Source organism: Puma concolor, chromosome C1 (genome assembly GCF_028749965.1).
Source record: "Puma concolor isolate L17-30 chromosome C1, mPumCon1.1.hap2, whole genome shotgun sequence".
NCBI classification, from domain to species: domain Eukaryota; kingdom Metazoa; phylum Chordata; class Mammalia; order Carnivora; family Felidae; genus Puma; species Puma concolor.
Genome location: NC_141674.1, coordinates 1147213 through 1169141, shown reverse-complemented (window position 1 = coordinate 1169141; position 21929 = coordinate 1147213). Strand labels below are relative to the sequence as shown.

General features: G+C 65.9%; 1 protein-coding gene across 10 annotated transcripts in view; it reads left to right on the top strand.

Moving 5' to 3' along the window:
- The window catches only part of MORN1 (MORN repeat containing 1), a 52068-nt gene extending 38908 nt beyond the window's left edge, over positions 1-13160 (top strand). For 2 of the 10 annotated variants that reach the window (XM_086715431.1, XM_086715434.1), the window contains 4 exons: positions 19-158; positions 269-345; positions 10924-10970; positions 12849-13160. In XM_086715431.1, coding sequence (XP_086571557.1) covers positions 19-158; positions 269-345; positions 10924-10970; positions 12849-12866 — 282 coding nt within the window. In that variant the 3' untranslated portion in view covers positions 12867-13160. Of the gene's footprint in view, positions 1-18; positions 159-268; positions 346-3955; positions 4911-10923; positions 10971-12431; positions 12751-12848 lie in introns of those variants that run through there. The other 8 variants (XM_086715432.1, XM_025912276.2, XM_086715435.1 and 5 more) reach the window with 7 other exon arrangements.
- Positions 13161-21929: the final 8769 nt, after the last annotated feature.

Genomic DNA, 21929 nt, shown 5'->3' with positions numbered 1-21929 from the left:
CTGTCCTTCACCTTCCAGGAGAAGCCCTGGGATGCGAGCCCCACTGTCCTGAGGACTGCAGGCGAGTGGAACAAGGTTGTGCCCGGTTCTCGGACGTCTGCCTTGGGCCCCCCCCGCCCGGCTACAGCCCCGTCCTCTTCCTGGACGGCCCCCGTGAGGTATGGGCAGGGAGACACCCCCCCTCCCCAGGGCTCTGTCCACACGGTGCCCGGCACCGAGGCCCATGTGCCGGTTGCCCCTCTGAACCCTCCCCCACTGCTCCTTCCAGAAGGCAGGTGGCAGGCCCAGAGGGGGCCTGGGCCCCGGCAGGACGCCCACCACGCAGGACCCGCCAGGAGGCAGCAGGTAGGAGACACTGACCGCCTCAGGGCATTCGGGGGGTTTGGTCCGGCCTCGCCATCAGCGGGACCACAGGTGGGCCCCCCCAGGTGTGCGCTCCGTGCCGGGGCCGGGGCCTCGGTTTCCCACAGGCGGGCGAGCCTGTGACCCCACAGGCACGGTCTCCGTCTGCCCAGGGACTGCACGCACTTCTGCGGCCTAGACGGCAGGAGAGGCCAGGCTCCCAGCCTCAGGGGAGCCGGGCCCTGGTCCAGGTTGGCGGAGCCGGGTGGCCCACGGAAGGGACGATGCTCCTCGATCGTGTTCGGAGGCCAGGAGGGGCCCACAGGGTGGGCAGAGGCGGCCAGAGGCCCGCCACATACCTGCTGCGGGCCCGTGATCCGTCCTGCAGCAGACACACAGGTCGGGGCTGCGAGCCCCACGGTGGGGGCCGAGGAGACTCCACCCTGCCAGTACCTCGGCCACACGCTCTTCCCAGCCCGGGGCCCTTCCAGGAGGAAGGCTGAGTTCCAGAGAAATCACTCCTGGCAACTGCTTGTGGGAGCAGCCTGTCCCCTGCCAGGCCGTGTGGCCCAAGGCTCAGGTGGGACTGAGCTCACCTCCCTGCCCCCCGGCACCCCCGGCGCCCCCGGCCTGTCCCCAACCCGGTTTGCAGTTCCGTGGGGACTCTGGGGGATGCAGAGCAGAGCTGGGGCCTAAAGCAGCACATCGGGAAGCTGTGGCTGGGACCCTGGGAGCCGGCCCGCTCTTAGAAGGCAGGAACCCTCCATCTGCAGGCGGGGCGGGGAGAACGTGGCCCCTGGGGGAGGGGCGCCAGGCCTTCGAAGACGCCCACCTGCTGGCAAGGGCAGGCCTCTGACCCTTGTGTGTAGCCTTGTCATCAGCCCGGGGGAGGGGGGGCAGTGGCCAAGGCCAGCGTGCCCGGGGCGCCTCTTGTGGCCTGGGACACGCACATCTGTCTTCACGCGGTCTGCTCCGGGGCACCCGTCGAAATAGCCTCACAAAAGAGCAGAGGCCTGTGGGCACAGACCCAACGGCAAAACCCTAGGAAAATCAGGCATTGAGTAGAAACGGGAGGAGGGCCCGAGGCATCCGTCCTGAGCCGCCGCAGCCTGCGGACGTTCCGCAGTTAGATTGCTCATCGGTGACGCCAGCGGGCGTGGGACGGGCCGGGACACCCGGAGGCTGGCACAGTATCGGCAGGCTGACAAGCCTTTGATCCCACTGGCGAGGCGGAGCCGGGACGAGCTGTTTCCAGGGGAAGGTGCCACCCTGTGTCGTTCTGAGTCACGGTTTGTGAATCAAATATGAGGCCCGCTTCACACAGTAAGTGGAGAAGCACAGACTTTAAGAAAAAAAAAAAAGCCAAGATCCCGCTGAACGTTGACACGCCACACTCAGCCCGCGCTTCGGTCGCGGGCACGCACGTGTGACCCAAAGCTGCAACGCGCGCGGAATAACTCGCGTCGACACGCACAGACCCATCCGTGCCTGGGGCAGAGTTACTGCTTCCTTTCATAACGGGGAGGGGGGCAGCTGGAGGCTGTGGGACGAGGAACTGTCTTCCTCCGACACAGACAAGGCCCTCGGTGTCTGGTTTCTCCTGAGGGCAGGAGGCAGCGCCCGCCCGCTCATTCTGTCGGTTCTGGTGCTTGAAATTCAGTGTCCTCGTCCCGGGGTCCTCGCCATCCCAGGAGGGCTCTGCTTGTGAGCCGGTGCCCGTGGCCGGGGCTCCAAGGTCTTCCGAGTAGAGGACCCCAGCAGGGATGGCTTTCAGTGGGAACTCGGGGGCTCGGGCCGCCCCACCCCAGGGCCCGTTTGCAGGCACAGGTCTGAGCAGTGACGCGCAAAGCCCTTTGTGGCCACCGAGCGCCCCCCAGAGCCCACATCCCCTGCCCCGTCACAGGGTCCGTGTGGCGCGTCACCTGCCTCAGACCCCACTGCCCAAACAACCACTTTCTCCAGGGCCCCTGCTGTGTGCCCCCGAGGCCCCCTACCCGATCTGGGTGTCTTGTGGCCCCCCCCCCGAGGCCCCCAGCATCTGCCCCAGCACCCCCTACCAGTTCTGCTGCGGGGATGTGGACCGTCCCCATGTCCCCCCCCCCCCCCCCCCCCGGCTCCTTACTCTGGTTCAGGCACCAGCATCCCACACCAGCATCCAAACCTGGCTCTTGACCCCAAAAGCCCACCTTTTAGAATCCTAAGAAAACCATCCTTTCTAGCAACCGAGGCGGACTCGGGCAGATCAGGGGCCCCGGACCTCCCCCTGGGTCTGGTTTGCATTCAGGTAGGCCCTCTCGGGGTCTCAGATGTATGGCTCCGGTCTGGCCCACCCCCAGGGTCAGGGTGTTTGCAGGGCGGTTACCTCCACGTGAATGGGACCGGGGGGGACCAAGATGCTCCTGACACTCTGCGGAGCCCTCGGCTGCCAGGTCCCGGGTTGGGGCTCTCGTTTGAGAACGCCAGACCCACGGGGGAGGCAGGGGAAGGGAGGCTCTGGCACTCCCTGCCCCAAAAGTCCTTGCCCCTCTCCAGCCCCCACGTGGCACGCAACAACCTCACCCCTGCTGAGGATGGGCTGTGATGTCATCTCACAGACACCCCAACTTCCCGGGGAGGCCACCACTCGGACCCCACTTTCTGTAATGGGGAGCGGGCCTGCTGGGCCTGACCCAGCCCCCGAAATGGGGCACAGGGCCCTGTCGACTCTCCCCCCGGCCCCCCCCACCCCAGGCTGCCTCAGGCAAACGCATGGACCACAGACCAGCCAGGCATCCCGGCCTAGAAGTCTGTGTTTCTGGTTGTGGGTTGACAGCCTGCCTCCCGGTCTAGAATGAGCCCCCCTGGAGGGCGGAAGGCAGGACCGTGGAGGCCAAAGGCCGGGAGGGGGCAGCCCCCTCTCCCCACCAGGCTCCACCTGCCTCCTCTGCCCCACCCCCAGCGACCCCAGAGCCCCCTCCCTGTTGCACGGTTCCCTCCCACTCACTCAGATGAGATGAGATATTGGCAGAAGCCGGTGACAGACTGCTCCAAGCCTGCCTCCTGCCTGTCCCCAGTCCCCGGCCAGTCGGCAAACACGGTCCCCATGCAAGGTTCCCAAGGTGTTAACAATTTCCGTGGGGGCGAGGCGGGGGTGTGTGCAGATGGCTTCTGCCCGCACACCGCCGCCTCCCCGCGCCCAGGGTCCAGGGGCGCAGAATGGCCTGTGGGTGTCGGCACGGTCCAAGAGCTCCCGCAGGCCGAGGGATGGCGGGGCCACGGGGCTGACTTGAATGTCTGAAGCGGTCCGGGCGGCCGCCAGCCCGCCCGGGGTGACCCGGGTCAGCTTCAGGGTCGGCGGCAGCGTGGCCCGTGCCCACGTGCGGCCTCACGGACAGGGGCCGCCTCTGCGTCCTCGCCGAGCCTCCCGCCCCTGGTCACCTGTGTGCCCTGGGCTGCCCACCTCTGCCTGGTGACCCCCAGCAGCCACAGTCCACTAGTCATTTGCTCGTTTATTCACCCTGCCCGCTGAGCAGCCCAGTGTAGACTTCCAGGAGGCTCGCCCAATGGAAATGACTGAAAAAGGTGCCTCCATACTCACAAAGATGAAGGAGGTCTCGCCACCCTGTCATTTCAGAGCTGGCGGAGGTTTGATTTGCATAAGAAGGGAGAGAACTGGCTGCCTCCAGCTTCCAGGCACAGTTCTGCGGTATCGTCAGTGACTGAGGAGAATCACCTTTGTGCATTTTGGTGAAGGGAATGGAGGTGAAGGGTCACCCGCCAAGGCCGCTGGGCCCGCAGTGGCTTCTACCCTCCAGCACACGTGCTCTCACTGTTTATTCGTGGGGCGTGCCACCTGGGGAAGGGGGCACTTAGGTGCAGCCATGTGGTCCCGTCCCCAGCCCCCAGCCCTCTTGGAGTGCTTCACTACAGACCCCAGCGAGCCATGCTCAGCAGGGTCCCTGCTGGGAGGGCCCTGAGCCCTGTCCCAGGGGCCCTGAGCCGTGTCCCGGGAAATGGCATGAATCACGGCCCTGACTTCTTCCCTCAGAGTCTGGGACCTGACTTCCCACCTCCCCAGGGTCACGTGGGCGCTTTCCGTGTGGACCCCGCCTGGGGGTGGTCTGCAGATGGCTTCGGGGTTTGCGCACGGACCCCATCCCGGAGCAGAGAGGGGCAGTCGCTGGCCAGGCCCTGCGAGGAGCCCGGAGGCTGACCCTCTGTGCCCACGGCCCGGGGCGAGGCTGCATCCCCAGGGCCTGGGGCTGTGCTCCAAGGGCCCCAGCTGGGCCTGCCCAACTGGATCCAGCTGACCCTGGAGGCCCCTGCCCGGGGCATCTGCGGGTCTCGGCGGGGCCAGCCAGTGGTGGTCTCACGGGACAGCACCCAGGACCCAGGGCAGAGGAGGGGGCAAGGCAGGTGGACCCGTGTCCCCGGGGCAGGGTCATCGAGGAGCCCGGGATGGAGGCTTGGACAGCCTCCCCAAGAGGTCAGAGGCCTGCGTCAGGTGCTCAGCGGTCACCTGCGCGACCCTGCCCGGAGGGGTTGCCAGCACCAAATATCTATTCAAGTAAAAACAGTAATTGGCCCCATCTGTGTTGGCCTGGTGACTGATGAAGTGACTAATCGCGGAAGTCTTAATTAAACCCATTTTTCTCCGGGTGAGCAGGGGAGGGGCCGTGCCGGCCAGCACATCAGGCTCCGGGCTGGCCGAGTGCTGAGCCGGCAGTGAGCAGTCACGGGCAAGGTCGGCCCGAGGCCCCCACCCACCCCCGGGCAGACTGGCCGCCGCGTTGTGCTGTTACAAAACACGCACTTAGGGTTTGGGGGAGAATGCCCCGTTTCAGTGGAATTCTCACGGGCGGCTGGGCAGACTCACAGCCACATTTACACAACAGACTTCGTCTTTTGCAGCTGACACAACTCCACATCATTCAGGAACTGACGGGGCCCTGTGTCATGTTGTGAAATTCCGTAATATGCCAGGAATGTCTCCGCAGGAATGCAGCGAGAAGCGTGCGGTGGACAGCGGGCTCTCCCAGGGAAGAGCAGGGCCCTGGGCGGGGGCCTCCAGGGTCACCGGGGTCCCAGAGACGACAGGCTCAGGCTGGTGGCCTGTCCCGCGTCTGAGCGCCGGGGGTGAGGGGGGGGGGCAGTGCAGGGTCCAATCGGGAAGGCCCTCGGATCAGCCCCTTGGCTCCTCGCCCGGCCCAGCCAGCTACTGCCCCGCGCTGCCCTACCAGTGGGGTTCACGCATCCCCTTCCCTGCACCACGGCCGCCTCTGGGGCCACTTCTGGGTGCCCTCCACCCTCTCTCCCTCCACTCTGTGACCTACACAGGGCTCAGCTCAGGAGACTGGAGTGCGTGCTTCATTACCCAAAGGTCCGGGGTGAAGCCCTCAGCCCCTCTGCCCTGCGGCACCCCCTCCGGCTCACCTGTGCCCCCGCCCTGTTCTCCACACACAGCAACCCCCCGCCCCCCCGCCAGCCTTTGGCACACGCCGGCCCCTCAGCTAGGAAGGTCTTCCTCGGCCTGCGGCCTGCGTCACCAGGCAATGTGTCTGCTGTAGGGCAGCCCTGCTCCCAGGGCTGTCCCAGCAAAGTGCGGGGCCGGGGGGACGGGTAGCTTGATCTCAGATGAGCCCCAGGGCAGCGCGGTGGGGGAGGGCTCCCAACACAAGAGGGAGCCAGGCAGAGGGCTCTGGTCCCCTGGGGACCTCGTCACCCCTTCCTTGGCCACCGGCCCCTGGCAGAGTGGGCCCGGCCTCCCCCCCCCCCCCACCGCCACCCCCCGGGCATGTTCATGGAAAATCAGACATAGAGACTGATGGGTTTCTCTGCTTCCTCAGAAACTCTAAAGACGGAGAACTGAGCCCCGTCGTCCGAGCAGGAGTAATAAACGGAAGCAGGTGTGAGGCCCAGGCGGGAACAGCTGGGCTGATGGGGCGCCCTCACCCCACCCCACCCCCACAGCACAGCACGACAGGCTGGAGGCTGGCGGCAGGCGGGGCCTTAACCCTTACACGCCCACTGCAGGCCAGGGGGGGACACCTTCACGTCCCCTCCCCGCCCCGCCATCCGAGGCCCCCGGCCGCTCTCCCGCCTGTGCAAGCAGGGGCCTCACTTGCCGGGGCCACTGTGACAGTGTGACCCCAGTGCCCCTGGGTGCCCCGTGGAGCAGAACACGCTCTGCAGAGGGGGAGCAGCCGGGGCTGCGTGCCCACGGCACCCCGTGTCCGTGCCCGTGGCCGTCACTCAGGACCCACAGCCCTGAGGCTCCTGTTTCCCAGGGGTCCCCCGGGAGTGGTGATGGTTTCCAGCTCAGCCCCAAATCCGGGCCAGCCGTGCTCCAACAATTAGCTGATGTTCTGATTTTGGAAATTCCTTATGGGCTCCGTGTGGGGGCCACAGAGAGCCCCGGGTCTCCCGTCCCACGTGAGCAGGTCGGGAGAGCCGGGTCGCTTCCCTGCGGACCACACGCCCTCAGGGTGGCAGTTTTCCCCAATCCCTGCCTTGACTGGCATTGGACTCCGTGGCTCCCCGGTCCCCTAAGCCGGCACATCCCATCGGTACCGGAGGACTGCCATGATGCCCACACGGCTGTGGGCAGAGGCCGGGACCCGGGGCCTTGACCTAGACGGCTCTGGGCGGGGAGCTCTCCCCGGCCAGGAAAAGGGTGCCTTCTCGCCATGCTGAGCCCCAGGCAGACTGGTCCCCGTGCCCAGGTCAGGTCTCAGGGCCTCCACACCCCATGCCCTGCCCACGTGCCCACCTCAGCCTGAAAAACTGATGACAGCCAGGGTCAGGACCAGGCCTGACCAAGTCGCGGGCCTGCTTCCCCAGCCCTCTAGCCCTAAGTCGGGTCTGTAGCCAACGGCCCTCCTCTGCCGGGCCGGGGGGCCACCCTGCCCACTGCCCTGCAGGTCCCTTGGTGGGCCTGTGGGTGGACAGGCCCGGGTCACACAGGCTGCCAGAGACCTTTGGCTCCCCCCAAGGGAACCCCTTTCTCTTGCCACCCACCGTGTGCTTGACTGCGGGGTCTTGACGTCCCCTCCCCAGCTGCCCCCCTCTGTTCAGCTGCCCAGGAAAGGGACGAGCGTGCACAGGTCGCCGGGTTCCTGTCCCACTGGGCCAGGGTCTGGCTGGGCGGCCTCAGGCTTCCTCTTCAATTATGGCTCTTTCCATAGCTCCGCCCACCTGGGCGTGCCCGGGCTGCTGTGGGCCTCGCCTCAGCAGTGGTTCTGCTGAGGGTCAGACATGCTGCTGGCAATTCCGGTGGGACGGAGTCCCGGGGCGTGTCCCTGGGGGGCTGCATGGTGTTTCAGCGCAGTCCTGAGATACGCTTGTCCTGGAAGAGGTGAAGGCAGGAGAGCCTGCTGAGGTTGCTCGGCTCGGCTCAGACAGGACACTCTCGGGTCCTACGGAAAGGGAAAGGCACGGGTCAGGGGGAGCGGCAGGACCGGCGGTGCCGAGGGGAAGGCAGCTGGGCCTGTGGGCCACTCAGGTATCTGATAGGAACCTGATAGGAACCTGCAGGTTACTTGTCGGCCCTGAAAGGAGGCTGTCCGGTCCCCTCCTCGTGCCAGCTTGGCCGTTGGTCCCACGGGTGAGGCCCGCCAGGCCCGATGGGGACCAGGAGACCCACCACGGGGACCTCGCCACAGAGTATTCACACTGGTCCAGGCCCCACCTCACAGCGACACAAGCAGTCAGGACGATATGCCCCTTGGGGGCCCTGGAAGGACAACCCCGACTAGCAGGCACACAGGCCTCACGCCCTGCCCTCCACTAGGAGCCCCGGCCCTCGGGCCACGGAGACACGAGTTGGGGCCATCTGAGCACCACGTCTCAGTCTGGTCTGTAAATGCGGGACCGTAAGGGGCTGGGTTTGCCCTCCCACAGGTAAACAGGTAACAAGCCGGATAAGATCCAGGAAACCATGGCCAGCCTTCAAGACACTGGGTATCAGGTGATGAAGGGGGAGCCCCTGAGAGGCCCCAGCTCGCTTCCCGGAGCATTACCGTCTGTAGTGCAGGGAGGGGACCCGGCAGGCTCAGGGGTCCTCACGAGGGGAGAGAAGGAGCTGGGAGTCCCGGGAAGCTAAGGCAGCTAGAGTTTGCAGGAGGCGGCACGGGAGGGGGGAGTCCTAGAGATCTGCGGAGCGCGAGGAACGTGCGTGAACGTGCCAGGAAAACCAGCGAGAGGGTCACAGCAAGTCCTGCCCGGAGCTCACACGGGGCTGTGAAGAGTGCTCGGTCCAGGGGCCAGTCCGGAAGACCTCAACTCACAGGACGTCAGAAGAGTACCAAGTGGTGGGGAATAATTAACCATATCTCGAACCCCACCTTGCAAGCCTTAAAGGCAAGACCCAAGAGGATCAAACCGTCTCTAAGTAACCAAACAGCATCAAGACTATAAGAATACAAAAGCAGCCAGTGGCCAAGAAAGTAGAATTCACAATGTCTGACATCTGACCGAAAATTACCAGGCACACAAAGAAAGCAGGAAAGTATAACCCATGATGAGGAAAAATGAACCGATCAAAGCCGACCCAGAAAGGACACCAATGGAAGAGCCAGTAGACGGCGGCGTGAGACGTCGTCACTGGATTCTGTGTGTCCAGCAGGGAAGACCGGCCACGCTCGGCAGACGTGAGGCGTGAAGGAGTGGGCTCACCCACCAAAGATGATGTGCGTGGGCAGGGGTGGGCGGGAGGGGCGTGAACTTGCAGGCACAGCCACAGAAACCCCCCGGAAGAAGCCCAGGAAGAGAAGCAGGGCTGAACTTCTCGAGCGGAGCGTTTTGAACTGCCGAACAGCTCCTCTCCGCCAAACATGCACGGAATCAGAGGCTCCCAAGTGCCGCAAGGGAAGGACGCGGCCGAAGAGACGGTCAAAGAAATAACGGCCACCGTGTTTTCAAACTCATCGCAAACTATAAACCTACAGATTCAAGACACAAGGAACCCCAAGCACAGGAAACATGAGGACAAGGACGCCAGCCACAGATAAAGAGAAAACCAGGCTGGAGCCCTGGGTCCCCAGCGCCGCCCGGCCCCTGGGTCCCGACTCTCCCAGCGCCCTTTTCCGCCCAGGAGGCGCCGGCACCGGTTCCCAGAGGGGGCCTGTTCCCTCCTCTGGCTCTGACCTCGATTCCTGGAGGCTCAGCTCAGTGCCGTCTACACAGTCAGTGCCCAGTTAGTGTTCCTGCTGTCACGCTGCGGCCCAGGGCTCCCGGTGCACCCTCAGCAGGTGGCCTCTCGGGACCGCCTCCCAGGGCGCCAAGTCCCCACCCTGCGGGTCTGGGAGAACCGTCCGCTGATCAGTCGGCGCCTCTGGCCTCTCCTCACACCGAGACTCCCCAGCTGCTTCCCAGCTCGGCCTCCGATTTCTCAAGGCCCTGGGGGTTCTGTAAAAACTCTCAGGATTCTTGTAACCCCGTCTATTTCTCTTGACTCTGGCAGGCTGACAGACTCTGGTTATTCTTAGTGCTGAATTATTTATCCGCGTTCCCCTCCTCACCCACATTTCAGAATCTGTAACGTGGCTCCTGGGTCCCAGCCAAGGCCCATTTCCCCCGCTCAAAATGAAGTAATTTTAAAATCTTTTGTCTTTAATTTTTTATCACCCAAACCATGCCCGTGGTAATTAAGCTTGGCAAGGGGTCGGACCCTGGCAGGTCGCCGAGCCGATGCCAGGGAGCCCCCGTCCTCCACCCCCAGCTCTGATAACAGGAAACCACCACCAGCCACGGAGGCCGGGGTGGGAGGAGTCCCGTGGCTCCCCCCAAGGCCCCCGGGTAGATCCTTCAGGGCAAAGCCCCGCCCGTCGCTCTGGGGCCTCTGTCCCACCAAGAAGGTGCATCTGGCAGCTGGGGGTCCAGGTGGGCACCCTCATGTCCCCAAGGTGGCCTCCTGGTGACCACCCCTGCGGGCAGGCAGAAACCCCCGGTCAGGTCAAAGCCCTCAGACTTGGGCTTGATTGAGCCGCCTCGGGCTGCCCGTCAGGGCCTCTTGTGGCCGCCGCGCGGCCACCGCGTGAGAAGTGAGGGTCTCCGTCCCTCGGACTTGGGTCCAGGCCCAGGGAACCCCGCACAGCCTGTCTCTGCCTGCTACCCTTTCTTTCCCTTCCCATGAGGCTCCCAGGTAGCAATGGCCTCCGGTCCCTCTGAGGGGGACACAGGAGGACGCACCAGGGCCCCGCCGAGCCCGGCTGCCGCTGGAAAATAAACACCACTGGTAAGTCACTTCCAAGCAGAGCCGGTGTGCCAGCCCTTCTCCGAGCGGCCTCTCTGCTCGGCATTGTGGGGGCTCCGTGCAAAGAACCTTTGATCCTGCAGAGCTGTGGAAACAGGGATGGGTCTGTTGGGGTCTGGCTCCAGCCTCTGTGGCCATGTTTGGGTTTAGACGGCGAGGCACCGGGCCCAGGGGCAGAGAGCTGTCCCGACGGGGGCACGCTCCACCCTCGGGAGGCAGAGATGGGCCTCGGAGGACAGGACGGTCACACCTGTGCCCGCCTGAGGCTGGCAGGCAGGAACAGCAGGGTCTCTGTTGTCCTCAGGGCCCCGGGGCTGCGGTTCAGGGGCTTCCTTCTCCTCTCCCTGCAGGCCTGACGGGGCGGCCACCGCAGAGCCCGCGGCTGCGGCCTTCCCAGGTAGGTGGCCGGCAGGGGACGGGGTGGGGGTGGGGAGGGCCGATTCCACCCACCACCCCACAATCCACATGTATCATCGTTGCCGACCTTTTGGAAAGACTCCCTTCCTCTGAACGCACCCCTAAATCCAACACTCATCTTGACTCTGGAAGCCAGGGAATCAGAGAGGGCGACTCCCGGCCCGGCCGCTCCCCATGCCCCTCTGGGCTCCCCCAGAGGCACCCCAGGTGGAGGGGGCACGGATGGGGGATGGGCTTCCACCAGGCCCTCCCCGGGCCCTTGGAATGGCCGCGGGTGCCGGGTGGGGGGGGCCTCTCTGTCCCCACGGGCGAAGTGAACGTCCCTGGCTCCTTGTGTCCAGGGTCCCGATCGGAAGGCCGGCAGGCTTCCAGGTCTGGGCCCCCTCAACCCTTCGTGTACTTGAAGCCTGTGGCCCACAGAGCCCCCCTTGTGTGGGGGAGGGCTGGGCCGGGCTCTGGGCAGCGCCCCCCACCTTGCCGTGCGGGCCGGCGCTAGGAGTCCCGACAGCAGCCACGTGAGTCTGCTGACGCCAGCAAAGCTGGTGCTGTGGTCGCCCTATTTTAGGACCCCGGGCCCCTCGTGCGTGGGCAGAGGCGGCGCCCCCTGCACCCAGTTGCGGGGTCCGATGGGCGACAGGCCGGAGGAGGGCTGGGCCCGAGGAGAAGCGACTTCCGGCTTCGAGGGGTGAAGCCGGTGGGTGGCCGCGCCGCCTCTGTGGGGACGCTGGGCACCGGGCCCACGGCCAGGCCGCGAGGGCCGGGCCTCGGGTGGCTTCCGAGGCCGGCACGGTGGCCACCGGCCAGACCCCCTGCCGTCCTCGGGGAGAAGAGCGCGGCAGGGAGGTGAGCCGAGGGCTGGGCCTGGTCCTGCAGCCGCTGCCCGCGGAGCTCGCCCCCCAGCCGGCGCGCTGGCCGCAGGTTGGTGTAGCCGTGTTCCCGGGAACACCTAGAAACCGGCTGCTTGGAAACACTGTGGCGTTGCCATGCGCGGCTTTTCCTCCAGGCCGGCCAGGGAGGCCTGGTGCCCGGGGCTGCAGAACGCGGGCCCCCGCCCAGGCCCCCCGAATTTCTGAAGGAACTGACTCAAAGCCCAGCAAACTCCTGCCCCCCCCACCGAGGCTCTTTCGCGTCCTGCCACCCCCCCCCCCCCCCCGCCAGAACACAGGGTGTCCACAGCCCCTGGTGACTGTGCAGCGAGGGGAGTGCCTGCTTCCCAGACCAGGGCGCTGGAATGTTCTCTCTGACGGTGTGAGCCGCCTCCTGCGCCCCGTTTCAGCTGCGGCCGCATTCCTGGTGTGAGCCCGGGCCAGCCCAGCGAGGTTTTTCCACGCTCCGGTGCCAGCCCCCTCGGGCTCGGGGGAGGGGAAAAGGACGGTTTCTATGGCAACCACACTTTCTGTTATTTCTTATTTTCTTTTTTATGGTTTCTCCAACTTTGAAGCTCTGCAGACAGTTTACAGACTGCAGAAGGGAAAGTGTTTCTCCATCCCCGGGGCGCCCTGGAGGGCGGCCCCCCCCCCCCCCGCCCCACCTCGCCGGCCTGAGCCCGGCCGGGCGGGGGCTTCAAACGAACCAGACGACGGTGTCCTCAGAGGCTTAATTATTTAAAAAAGCATTTTAGAGGAAATGAATTGCTTTTCTGTTACAAAGATGGGGAGTTTTCTCAAAAGAATCCTTGCACTCAGTCATGCAGCCCCATCGGGGGTGAGGGGTGCTCTGCGCGCCAGGTCCTGGGGTCGCAGGGCCCGGGAGGACACCTGAGGTCCTGGGCAGGGTCTGGGGGTGGGCAGAAGCCAGGGCAGGGGCCCGGACAGGGGGTGACTACTGGGGACCGAGTCTGAGCGCCCGTGTTTTGCAGGGGAGTATGTCGTCATGATCCGCGATGTGACCGACCCTCCCTTCCTGGGCCACGTGCTGCCCACCGCCTTCAAACACCTTCGGGTCTCGGGGAAGGGGACGGACCGGCAGCCCCACATCCCCGGAGAAGGCCCTGAATCCCTGAGCTAGAAGAACCATCTCCATGCGCCCGAGAGCCACCAGTGTCCTCTCTCCCCCAGGGAGACCCCTGCCTTTCAAGGGCACCCTCCTCCCAGTGGCCTGAGTGGGGGCCGGAGGGGCCACCTTTCGTGCACCCCAAGGCCACTGGCTTTAATAAAATGCTCAGCACTGACTACCGAGGTGCCTCGCCCAGACGCAAGCCCCTTCCCGCACACCCAGGATACCCGTGGAGGCTCAGCCGGGTGCGTGCCAGACCCCCTTCCGCCTGGCACCCCTGGGCCCCAGGCTGAGCCCAGGCCGAGCTGGGGATGGGACGGTCCCGGTCCCCCTGCTACGGAGTCTGGCAGCGACGCTGGCACAACCCCTGCCTTGGAGGGTGGCTCAGTCCCCCCCCCCCCCCGCCCCGCAAACAGCCTGGGGACACTGGAAACGGCTGCCAAAGGAGAACTCAAGAGGCAGTAAGCAGGTGACTGGCTTTCCAGAAACAAGCTTCGTGTCTGCAGGGACTGGACAAGGGACACTTCTCGGATTTTACAGCTGCCTCCGAAATGCACCCGGTGCCCGGGAGTGGGGGGCTCTGGGCAGGTGGCGGGGCCTCCTGCGTCCTCTCCCGAGCGGGCGCACAATTCCTGCTTCCACACCTGGGCTCACCCTGTGTGCACCCCGTGCTGGGGGGGCTAGACTTGCCCCCCTCGGCCGCGAGGCCCACCGCCACTTCTCGTCCTGAGAAATGAGGAGTGGGAGAGGAGCATCCAGAGCCCCCCCCCCCCCGACGAGAGCACACGGCTGCTCCCTCACCTCCCTGATGGCTGGGCGGGGGCTCAGCCCCAGGGACGCCCTCTGGCCCCTGGTCCTGGTGCAGCCGGCCAGCAGCAAGGCTCGGGGAGGGTGGTGACTGGACAGCCTCCCTCCGGCCCCAAGGGCACTGCAGACGAGCACCCCACACCAGCCCCCGTGTTCCCTGATCTGCTTCTCCCCTGCTCCATGGTCTAAGGCAGGTCTTCTCCGTCCTGCTTCAAAGTGCATCCCCAGCCCGACTTCGTTCCCCCCCACCCCCGCTCCCGACACCACACAGCAGGGGGCCGTCAGGGCTCACCCCCAAGACTCTGCCAGGACCCCCAGCCCGGCCAGAGCTGGCTCCACGCTCGCTGCCCTCACTTCTTGGCTTTGCACTCACACTGGCCCCCGTGGCCCCTCAGTCCGGCCATGCGTGTTTCTGCCTCGGGGCCTTTGCACGTGCTCTTTGCGCTGCCGAGACTGCTCGCCTCACCTTCTCACGAGGCCTTCCTTGGCCACCAGCTCTGAAGCCGCACCCCACCTTCAGCAACATTTCCTGCTCGTGCCTCCCGCCTCACGTCTTCTGCACAGACGGGGCTGACGCGCCATGCCCTTCACTTGTCTGCTCCCCAATGTCCAGAGGGAGACGTGTGGTCGCTTTTGCTCACTTTCACAGCCTTAGCGTCTAGCACCGCGTGTGACCCATAGGAGGCCCTCAGCAAATACTCGTTGAATGAATGGGTGAATTCAGAGCACCTGCTCTGTGCCACGCAGAATGGGAGGCACTGGAGACACATTGGGCAGAGGAGGTATGCAGGGAGACTGGTAGCTGAGTAGCTGGAAGGATGGATGGATGGATGGATGGATGGATGGATGGATGGAAGAATGGATGGATAAATGGATGGATGGATGGGAGGATGGATGAAAGGATGGAAGGATGGATGGATGGATGGATGGATGGATGGATGGATAGGTGGGTGGGTAGGTAGATGAGTGGATGGGTGGATGGATGGGTAGGTGGGTGGGTGGATGGATGGATGGAGGATGGATGGATGGATGGAAGAATGGATGAATAAATGGATGGATGGATGGATGGATGGGAGGATGGATGAATAAATGGATGGATGGATGGATGGATGGGTGGATGGATAGATGGATGGGAGGATGGATGAATGGATGGGTAGGTGGGTGGGTGGATGGAAGGATGGATGGAAGAATGGGTGGATGGGAGGATGGATGGAAGGATGGATGGAGGATGGATGGATGGGTAGGTGGGTGGGTGGATGGATGGATGGATGGAAGGATGGATGGAGGATGGATGGATGGGTAGGTGGGTGGGTGGATGGATGGATGGATAGGTGGGTGGGTGGATGGATGGATGGATGGAAGAATGGATGGATGGATGGATGGATGGATGGAAGAATGGGTGGGTGGGAGGATGGATGGAAGGATGGATGGATGGAAGGAAGGAAGGATGGATGGATGGATGGATGGATGGATGGATAGGTGGGTGGGTGGATAAGAGTGTGGGTAAACTGATGGATGAACAGGTGTATGGACAAATAGTGGATGTGTGGTCGAGAGGGAGGATGGTGGGTGATGGATGTGATCATGGATGAATGGAGCAGAGGCTCACCTGTCCTTAGGAGGTAGCTTCCCATGGAATAACTGTTCTTACTAAAGGCAAGAGGGAGCAGACAAGGAAGGCATCCCTATGGCAAAGCCAACATCAGGCCCCTGGCAGCCGTGCCCTCACTTGGTGCTTCCTGCTCTCTGTTTATTAGGGTTCCCGTCCAGTTTTTCCCTCAATATGACCGCCCAAAATGGACAGCCCAGATGGATCTTGTCCCGCTGAACCCCAGGACCACCCCTTGCTCGGTCCTGGCTTCCAGACCCGGTGAGGCAGCCGGCCAGCCAGCCGCCAGAGGGCCACTGACCGCAGAGTCAGTGAGGGAGGGGGTTCCAGAGCCTCCGTAACTAGGGAACTGATGGGCTTCTGAGCCTGAGGTGTGGGGTGGCCGCTGTGTCACCTGGAGCAAGCTTCACCTGCCAGCCTTCTGGTTCCACGAGCTCAAGCGGCCATAGACGCTGCCAGCCTGGTTCAGCAGGGCCTCCGCCTCTGTCCATTAGGAGGGGACGGATTGCTGGCCGGTGTCCCCAGCAGCGAGTCCCCAGAAAGGACCCATTCTTGGGAACCACCGACTCCTGGGTCAGAATGTGCCTGGGCCCTGGGGACTGCGTCCTTCCGGAAGCACAGGGAGGCGGGTGGGGCTGTGGCCGTGAGCTGTCGTAGGAGCCGTGTCCACACGCGGCTGCGTCAACAGTGGGGCAGAGCCCCTAGTGGGCAGCCGGAAGTTAGGAGGGCCACACGCACCAAGTCTGCTAGAACAGCCCGTCAGGGCCTCGCGTCCTCCCGGGTCTGCCCGGATCCTCGGCAACGGGGCCTGCGGCCCTTTCCTCTTTTCCAGATGAAACTTCCCTTCTGTCAAAAACAATAAAGATGTTTGAGTTTAGGAAGAAAAATGTGCTGGGAAGAGAAGAGCTGCGACGTTTTCCAGGCTGTCCAGGGGTGTCCTCCGGCCTTTCATTCCAGACCAGCGCTGTGGGGTTGAGTCACAAAGCCCAGGGCGCAAGTTCAGAGTCGCCACCCCACACGGACCGGGACTGTGGCCCCCGGGGCCTCTGGACGCGGGCAGGAGTGGTCCGGCCCACCCCGAGTCCACGCGCGCGCGCGCACACACACACACGCGCGCGCGCGCAGAGCAAGGCCGGCCCTACGCTCCTGCAGACGCACGGCCCGCAAACCCTCCTACTTCCCGTCTTCCAAGCAAATCTGAGAGCGGGCACTGGCCCCGTGGGTCCCCCAGGGCTCTCCCCACGCCTGCGCCCCCACCAGCTTCCCGGCGAGGCGGCTGCGGCCCAGTGAGATGACCCACTCGAGGCCTGAGGGGAGCTCACACCCCGTGGGCCCCCTTTTGGGCAGGATAGCGGTCCCCTGCCCTGTCCCACTGCCCACCCTCTGCTGGGACTCCTGGGTGACGGCGTGGACGTGCCCTTGGGGACAGTGGTGTGTCTGAGCCAGTGAGCAGGCACGCCGGGTGGGCACAGAGGCAGCTGCCCCCTGGCCGGGTCCCAGTTCTCACAGCGTCCCACGGACAGACCCGCAAGGAGTTTGAACTCCCAAGAAAACGAGGAAAGAGGGAGGGTCAGCAGAGTCCCGGCCACAGGCTGGCCTGGCCTTCACATCCGGCAGGTGAAGGGCCGAGCGGGAGCAGCTGGGCCCTCCGGGGCAGCACGGCAGACGCGGCGACCGGTCCCGGAAGGCCCCTCACCCCTCGCCGTTGCGGGGTCGGGGACAGCCTAGGGCGGGGGCCAGGTGGGAGAGCTCTCATCTGGAGCTCTGAGCGCCTGCAAGCCCACCCGTTACGTGGGTCCTCAGTGGGGGAAGGAGGGACCTGGGCCTGGTCGCTGCTCCCAGAATCGGTGCTGACCCAGCGGGGGCCGGGGGGACATTAGACCCGGGGTCCTGACCTAGTGGCCATCAGACAGGCGGGGGCTCCGTCAGGCCCTCCCGGGAGACCCCGAGGGCCTTCTCCTTAGAGGAAGGCAGGCTTCTCCGAGGCCCCAGAGCCACCTCCGCCACCGGGCTGGGGCAGGCGGGCAGGGGCTGGTAGCGGGTAGCGGGAGGCTGCCCCCACATGCCTTACACCCCAAGAAGCTACTCAGCCCCCAGGGGGCTTGGGGAGGAGGCTCTGGTCTCAGCCCCTCCCCGACTGCAAGCGAAACCCTTCTCCCCTGGGCCAAGCTCTCTCCCCCGAGGGTCCCTCCTGCTGTCCACTTGCTCGGGGGACATTTACAGAGTGATAACCCCATGCTGAGCACCTGGCAAGGCAGTGCCTGGAAGAGGACGTGTTCGTTCTTCATTCGGAGTTCTGCAGCCAGACAGCAAGAGGGGCAGACGGATCAGGGGCCTGTCCCTCTCTGCCCGGCCCACCTCCCAGCAGGGCCCTGGCGAGTGCGACCTCTCAGACCACCCCGCGCCAGCCTGGCGCCCAGCACAGGGGGCCCCTCCTGCGCAGGCGGCCTGCCCAGCCTCCTCTCCCCGCTCCGGCCGGCGGGTCACCCAGGACTCTCAGGGGAGGCCTTCCTTCTGCAAAGCCCGGGCAGGCCGCCCAGTCTCGGTGCCGGGCCGGCTGTGTGGAGCCCCTCCTCCCAGGGAGGGCTTCCTGAGGGGTGCCCGGTGCCCGCCGCCAGACAGGTTCCGGGGAGGCCCGGCCCACTGCCTGTCGAAGGAGGCCCAGCACCCCGGGAGCCCTCCGTCCCGCGGGGATCACGGGGCCTGTTTCCACAAGATCATCCCGGGGCGGGCGGCGCTCGGCACCTAGAACAGACGTGGCTGTGAGGGGCCGTCCCCTTCCTGCCACTGTCCCAAGGCAGGAGATGGCCACTGAGGGCCAGCCCACAGCCTCTCTGATGGAAAAGCCCGGGCCACAGTCAGCACAGGACACCCTGGGAGCCAGCTGGGGGCCCGAGCAGGTGGGGAGGAGCTGCCCTGGGTCCCCTGCCTCGCAGGTAACCCTGGAGGACCCCCCTGGCCTCAGGCCCAGGGCAACTGCGGTCCGTCAGCGAGCCTCGGGGGTGGCCAAGGGGAGTGAGCGGGCCAGGCGGCGGCCCGTACAGGCCGGAGCCGCTCCAGCCTGGGCTCCTCTTGGCACGAGGCCCCGGGTGTCGAGGAGCAGCCCGGCCACCCCACCGCCCTGGTCAGGGGCGTTTTCTGATGGAGACTATAAATAGGGCTGTCATCGGCCGGCCGGCCGGGCAGCCTGGCACAGCCTGCCAGATGTGCCGGGCTCAGCCACCAGGCCAGCCGTCTCCACCCCATGTGACCCCCAGATGGTGAAACTCCAGGTACCCCTGAAACTCCAGGTACCCCTCCTCCTGGGAACTCCGCCCAGCAGTTCAGAGAACTGCCCTGCCCCCTGCACAACCAGAGACAGGAGGAACTGGGACAGTGTTCCCCACAAATGCCGCTCCGGTGCCCAGCAGGGTGGACCCCAGTCTGCAGGGCCTCCCTCCTGGGGCGCCCGGGGAAGGGCGCGGGAGGGGTGCTACCTGCCCCCCCAAGCCTTCGAACCTTCCTTGGCCCTGTCTGCAGCACAGGTGCTGGCCACAGGCCACGGAAACCACAGGAGCCCCCGCGTGGGCCAACGTCAGGGGTGGGGCTGGCCTTCCGGAGAGGCCCCGTTCCCTCTGCAAATCCTCAGTGAGCCCACTCTGGAAGACCCCCCCCCCCCCCCCGCTCCAGGAAAGGGGGCAAAGGTGAGGCAGAAAAGGAGGTGAGAGGGCCTTCAGGAGGATGCCGGGGACAGGGCTGGGGGTGCACCTGGGGCACCAAACAGCTGCTGATCAGGAAAGGTGGTCAGCAGGTGCACAGTGGGAGAAGGGGGGGTAAGAGAGGGAGGCCAGGTGTGGGCGGCTGGGCCTGCTCTGCCCAATAGAGAAGGGCAGGCGGGCTAGGCCTGGGTGTGGACTGGGTGGGGTCCCAGCAGCTTGGGGGAGAAGCAGGGTAGTGGAGAGGGGATCATCACCCTGGTGAGTGAGGTCCAGGGCAGGGGAGGCCAGTCCTTGAGGAGCAAGAGAGAGGCTGGGGGTGGGGGGAGCATTTCTAAGGGCGTCATAGGTCACCGTGTGGCCTTCCGTGACTCTTGGGGTCTCCAGTGGTCACACCTGCCAAGGCCCCCACTCCCCAGGAGTTGGCCCCGGCCCCCAGGGGCCGAGGGAATCGGGGCACAGGTGGACCCAGGTGGTGCGTCCGCCAGCGGTGACTCGGGGCCTGCGTGCGGACCACCAGCGGGGACAGGGCCCAGGGCCTCTATGGAGCCCCGGGAAGGGGCAGAGGTGTGGGGGGCAAGGGGGCTCTTCCACCAGCGGGAACGCTCCTCGCCAGGTGCGGGGCGGAGGAGGGGGCGCTTAAAGGACCGGGTCTCCCTCGGGCTCCCGCACAGGCGGGAGGGGTGGCCGAGCCGGCGCCCTCCCGGGAGGGCGGATCCCCGTCCCCGGCGCACACGCGCCCTCCCCGCGCCCGGCCGGGGCTGCAGTTCCCGCCTCCGCCGCCGGGGGCCGCCGCCCGGCTCGGCCTCCCGACACGTGGACGGGCCCGCGCCCCGCCCGCCGGGCTCGGAGCGGGGACCCCCCCCCCCCCGGCCCCCGGCCTGCCCGGGCCGCCCCTCCCCCCCCCCCCCCGCCCCGAGCGGGGACCGGAAGGGCTAACCGCGCCCGGCCCGCGGGGGGCACTTCCTGCGCGCGCCCCCGGGAGCTCGGGGAACCCCAGCTCGCTCCTGCGCCCCGGCTGCGCGGGTCCTTCGGGGGCGCCCGGGACCCAGGCTGCGGACGGAATTGGGACGCGACGCCGGGAGGCGGGCGGGGGAAGTGAAACCGGGCGGCGGGGCGGCCCCGCGGGGCGCAGTGGCGGGTTTCCGTCAGACGCATGATAGGAAACCGAGGCCGCGGAGCGAGGGCCGCAGGACCCCCGGTGTCGGCCCTCGCCCCCCACCCCACCCCGCGCCAGACCCCAGAAGGTGACTCGGCGGAAGGAAGTGGGGACCTACTGGCCCCCCGGAAGGGGGGGGGGGGGCCCGCGCGGACTCGGTCGCGGGCGACGCCCCCTGCCCCCTAGGGGCCTGCGAGGCCTACGAGAGTCCAAGTCCTCGACCCATCCGGACCCGTGCAACGCGATCACCCCAGGAGGGTCGGCCCCGTGGCCTCCGGGGACCACGCAGCCCCCGCCCCTGCTCGCCCCTCCCCAGGCGCGCTTCCGGCCCGGCCGGAAGGAGCAGGAATTCGGAATGTTTTGGAACCAGCCTTCTAATTCCACGGAGGATTCTCTGCGGCGGCCCTTCCCCCGGGGTGGGGGGTGTGGGAGAGGAGCCTAATCTGCATCTGACTGGGGGGGGAGGGGGTAAACTCGGACCGGGGGAGCCCCCCTCCCCCCGCATACCCTGCTCACTGCCAGCTGCAGGATGGTGGGTGGGGGGTGGCCCATATCCTGACATGGGTGCTGGGGAGACTAGACCCAAGGCGGCCACGCCGGGGCGGAGGAGCCTTGACCTGGGCCCCTGTCCCAGTTGACGGCTGCCTTCCTGCCTGGGGAAGCAGGTGTCCAGGGAAGGCAGATGGCCGGACAGTGATGGACCAGTGATTGCCCAGCCAGGCCACAGCCGCCGCAGCTCTCCTCGAGTCCCCCCCCCCCCCCCCACCCCCCGGCTCTGGACAAAACAAAACAAAACCCCTCCCAGCGCCTCCCCAGACCTTGGCCAGAAGCCTCCAAAGATTCCCCCCCCCAACTCCCCCCCCCCCCCCCTTGCCACCAAAGACTTTTCTGGGACTGCTTTTTCTTAGAAACAGGAAGTTGGGGGTGTGGGCCACACGTCCACCAGGTCAAAGCTCCACCGAGGGCGGGGGGTGGGGGGGGGTTGGACCCCATGGGAACTCACCACCCTGCCCCATGCCTGCAGCCCACAGTGCTGGAGGGAGCCCCAGAAAAGTAAAGGAGGTCAAGGATACCCAGCTACCTGGGTGGGGCTGAGACAGGGAAGGGAAGTTCATGGGGGGGCGGGGGGGAGACTCGGAAGGGGAGTGGTGGCACCTGTCCCTTGCCGGCTCGTGTGCAAGCCGACCTGGCTTTCCCATGCACGCGAGCGTGCAGACGCCACGGCAGTGCTTAGGGCCCACCTTCGTTGCACGGAGGACCCAGACACGGCCCCACCTGTCTGGGCCCATCTCCTGCCTTCCCCTCTCTCCCACCCTGCCTGGGCCTTGCGCCGGACTCCGATGTCCCCTGACAGGGGCCTCATGAGGAGGGGACCCAAGCCCTGGCCTCGGGCCCCAGCCTTCACAAGGTGCCCTGTTCCTGAAGTTTGCAAAATCAGCTTCCGTGGCAGGAGTGGCCGCGGCTGGGCGAGAGCTTGGGCCAGGCTTCCTGCCGGTAAGGGCTCCAGGGCCGGCAATGGAGCAGGAAGGCCCGACCCCGGCCCTGACAGACACCTGCCGGGCACAGGACACTCCAAAGAGAAGCCAGGCCGGCTCCACCTGCCTGTCCTTACCACCCCCCACAGAGGGGCCACCTGCTCCAGGGCTGAGAGTCCCGGCACTCGCGGCCCCCAGC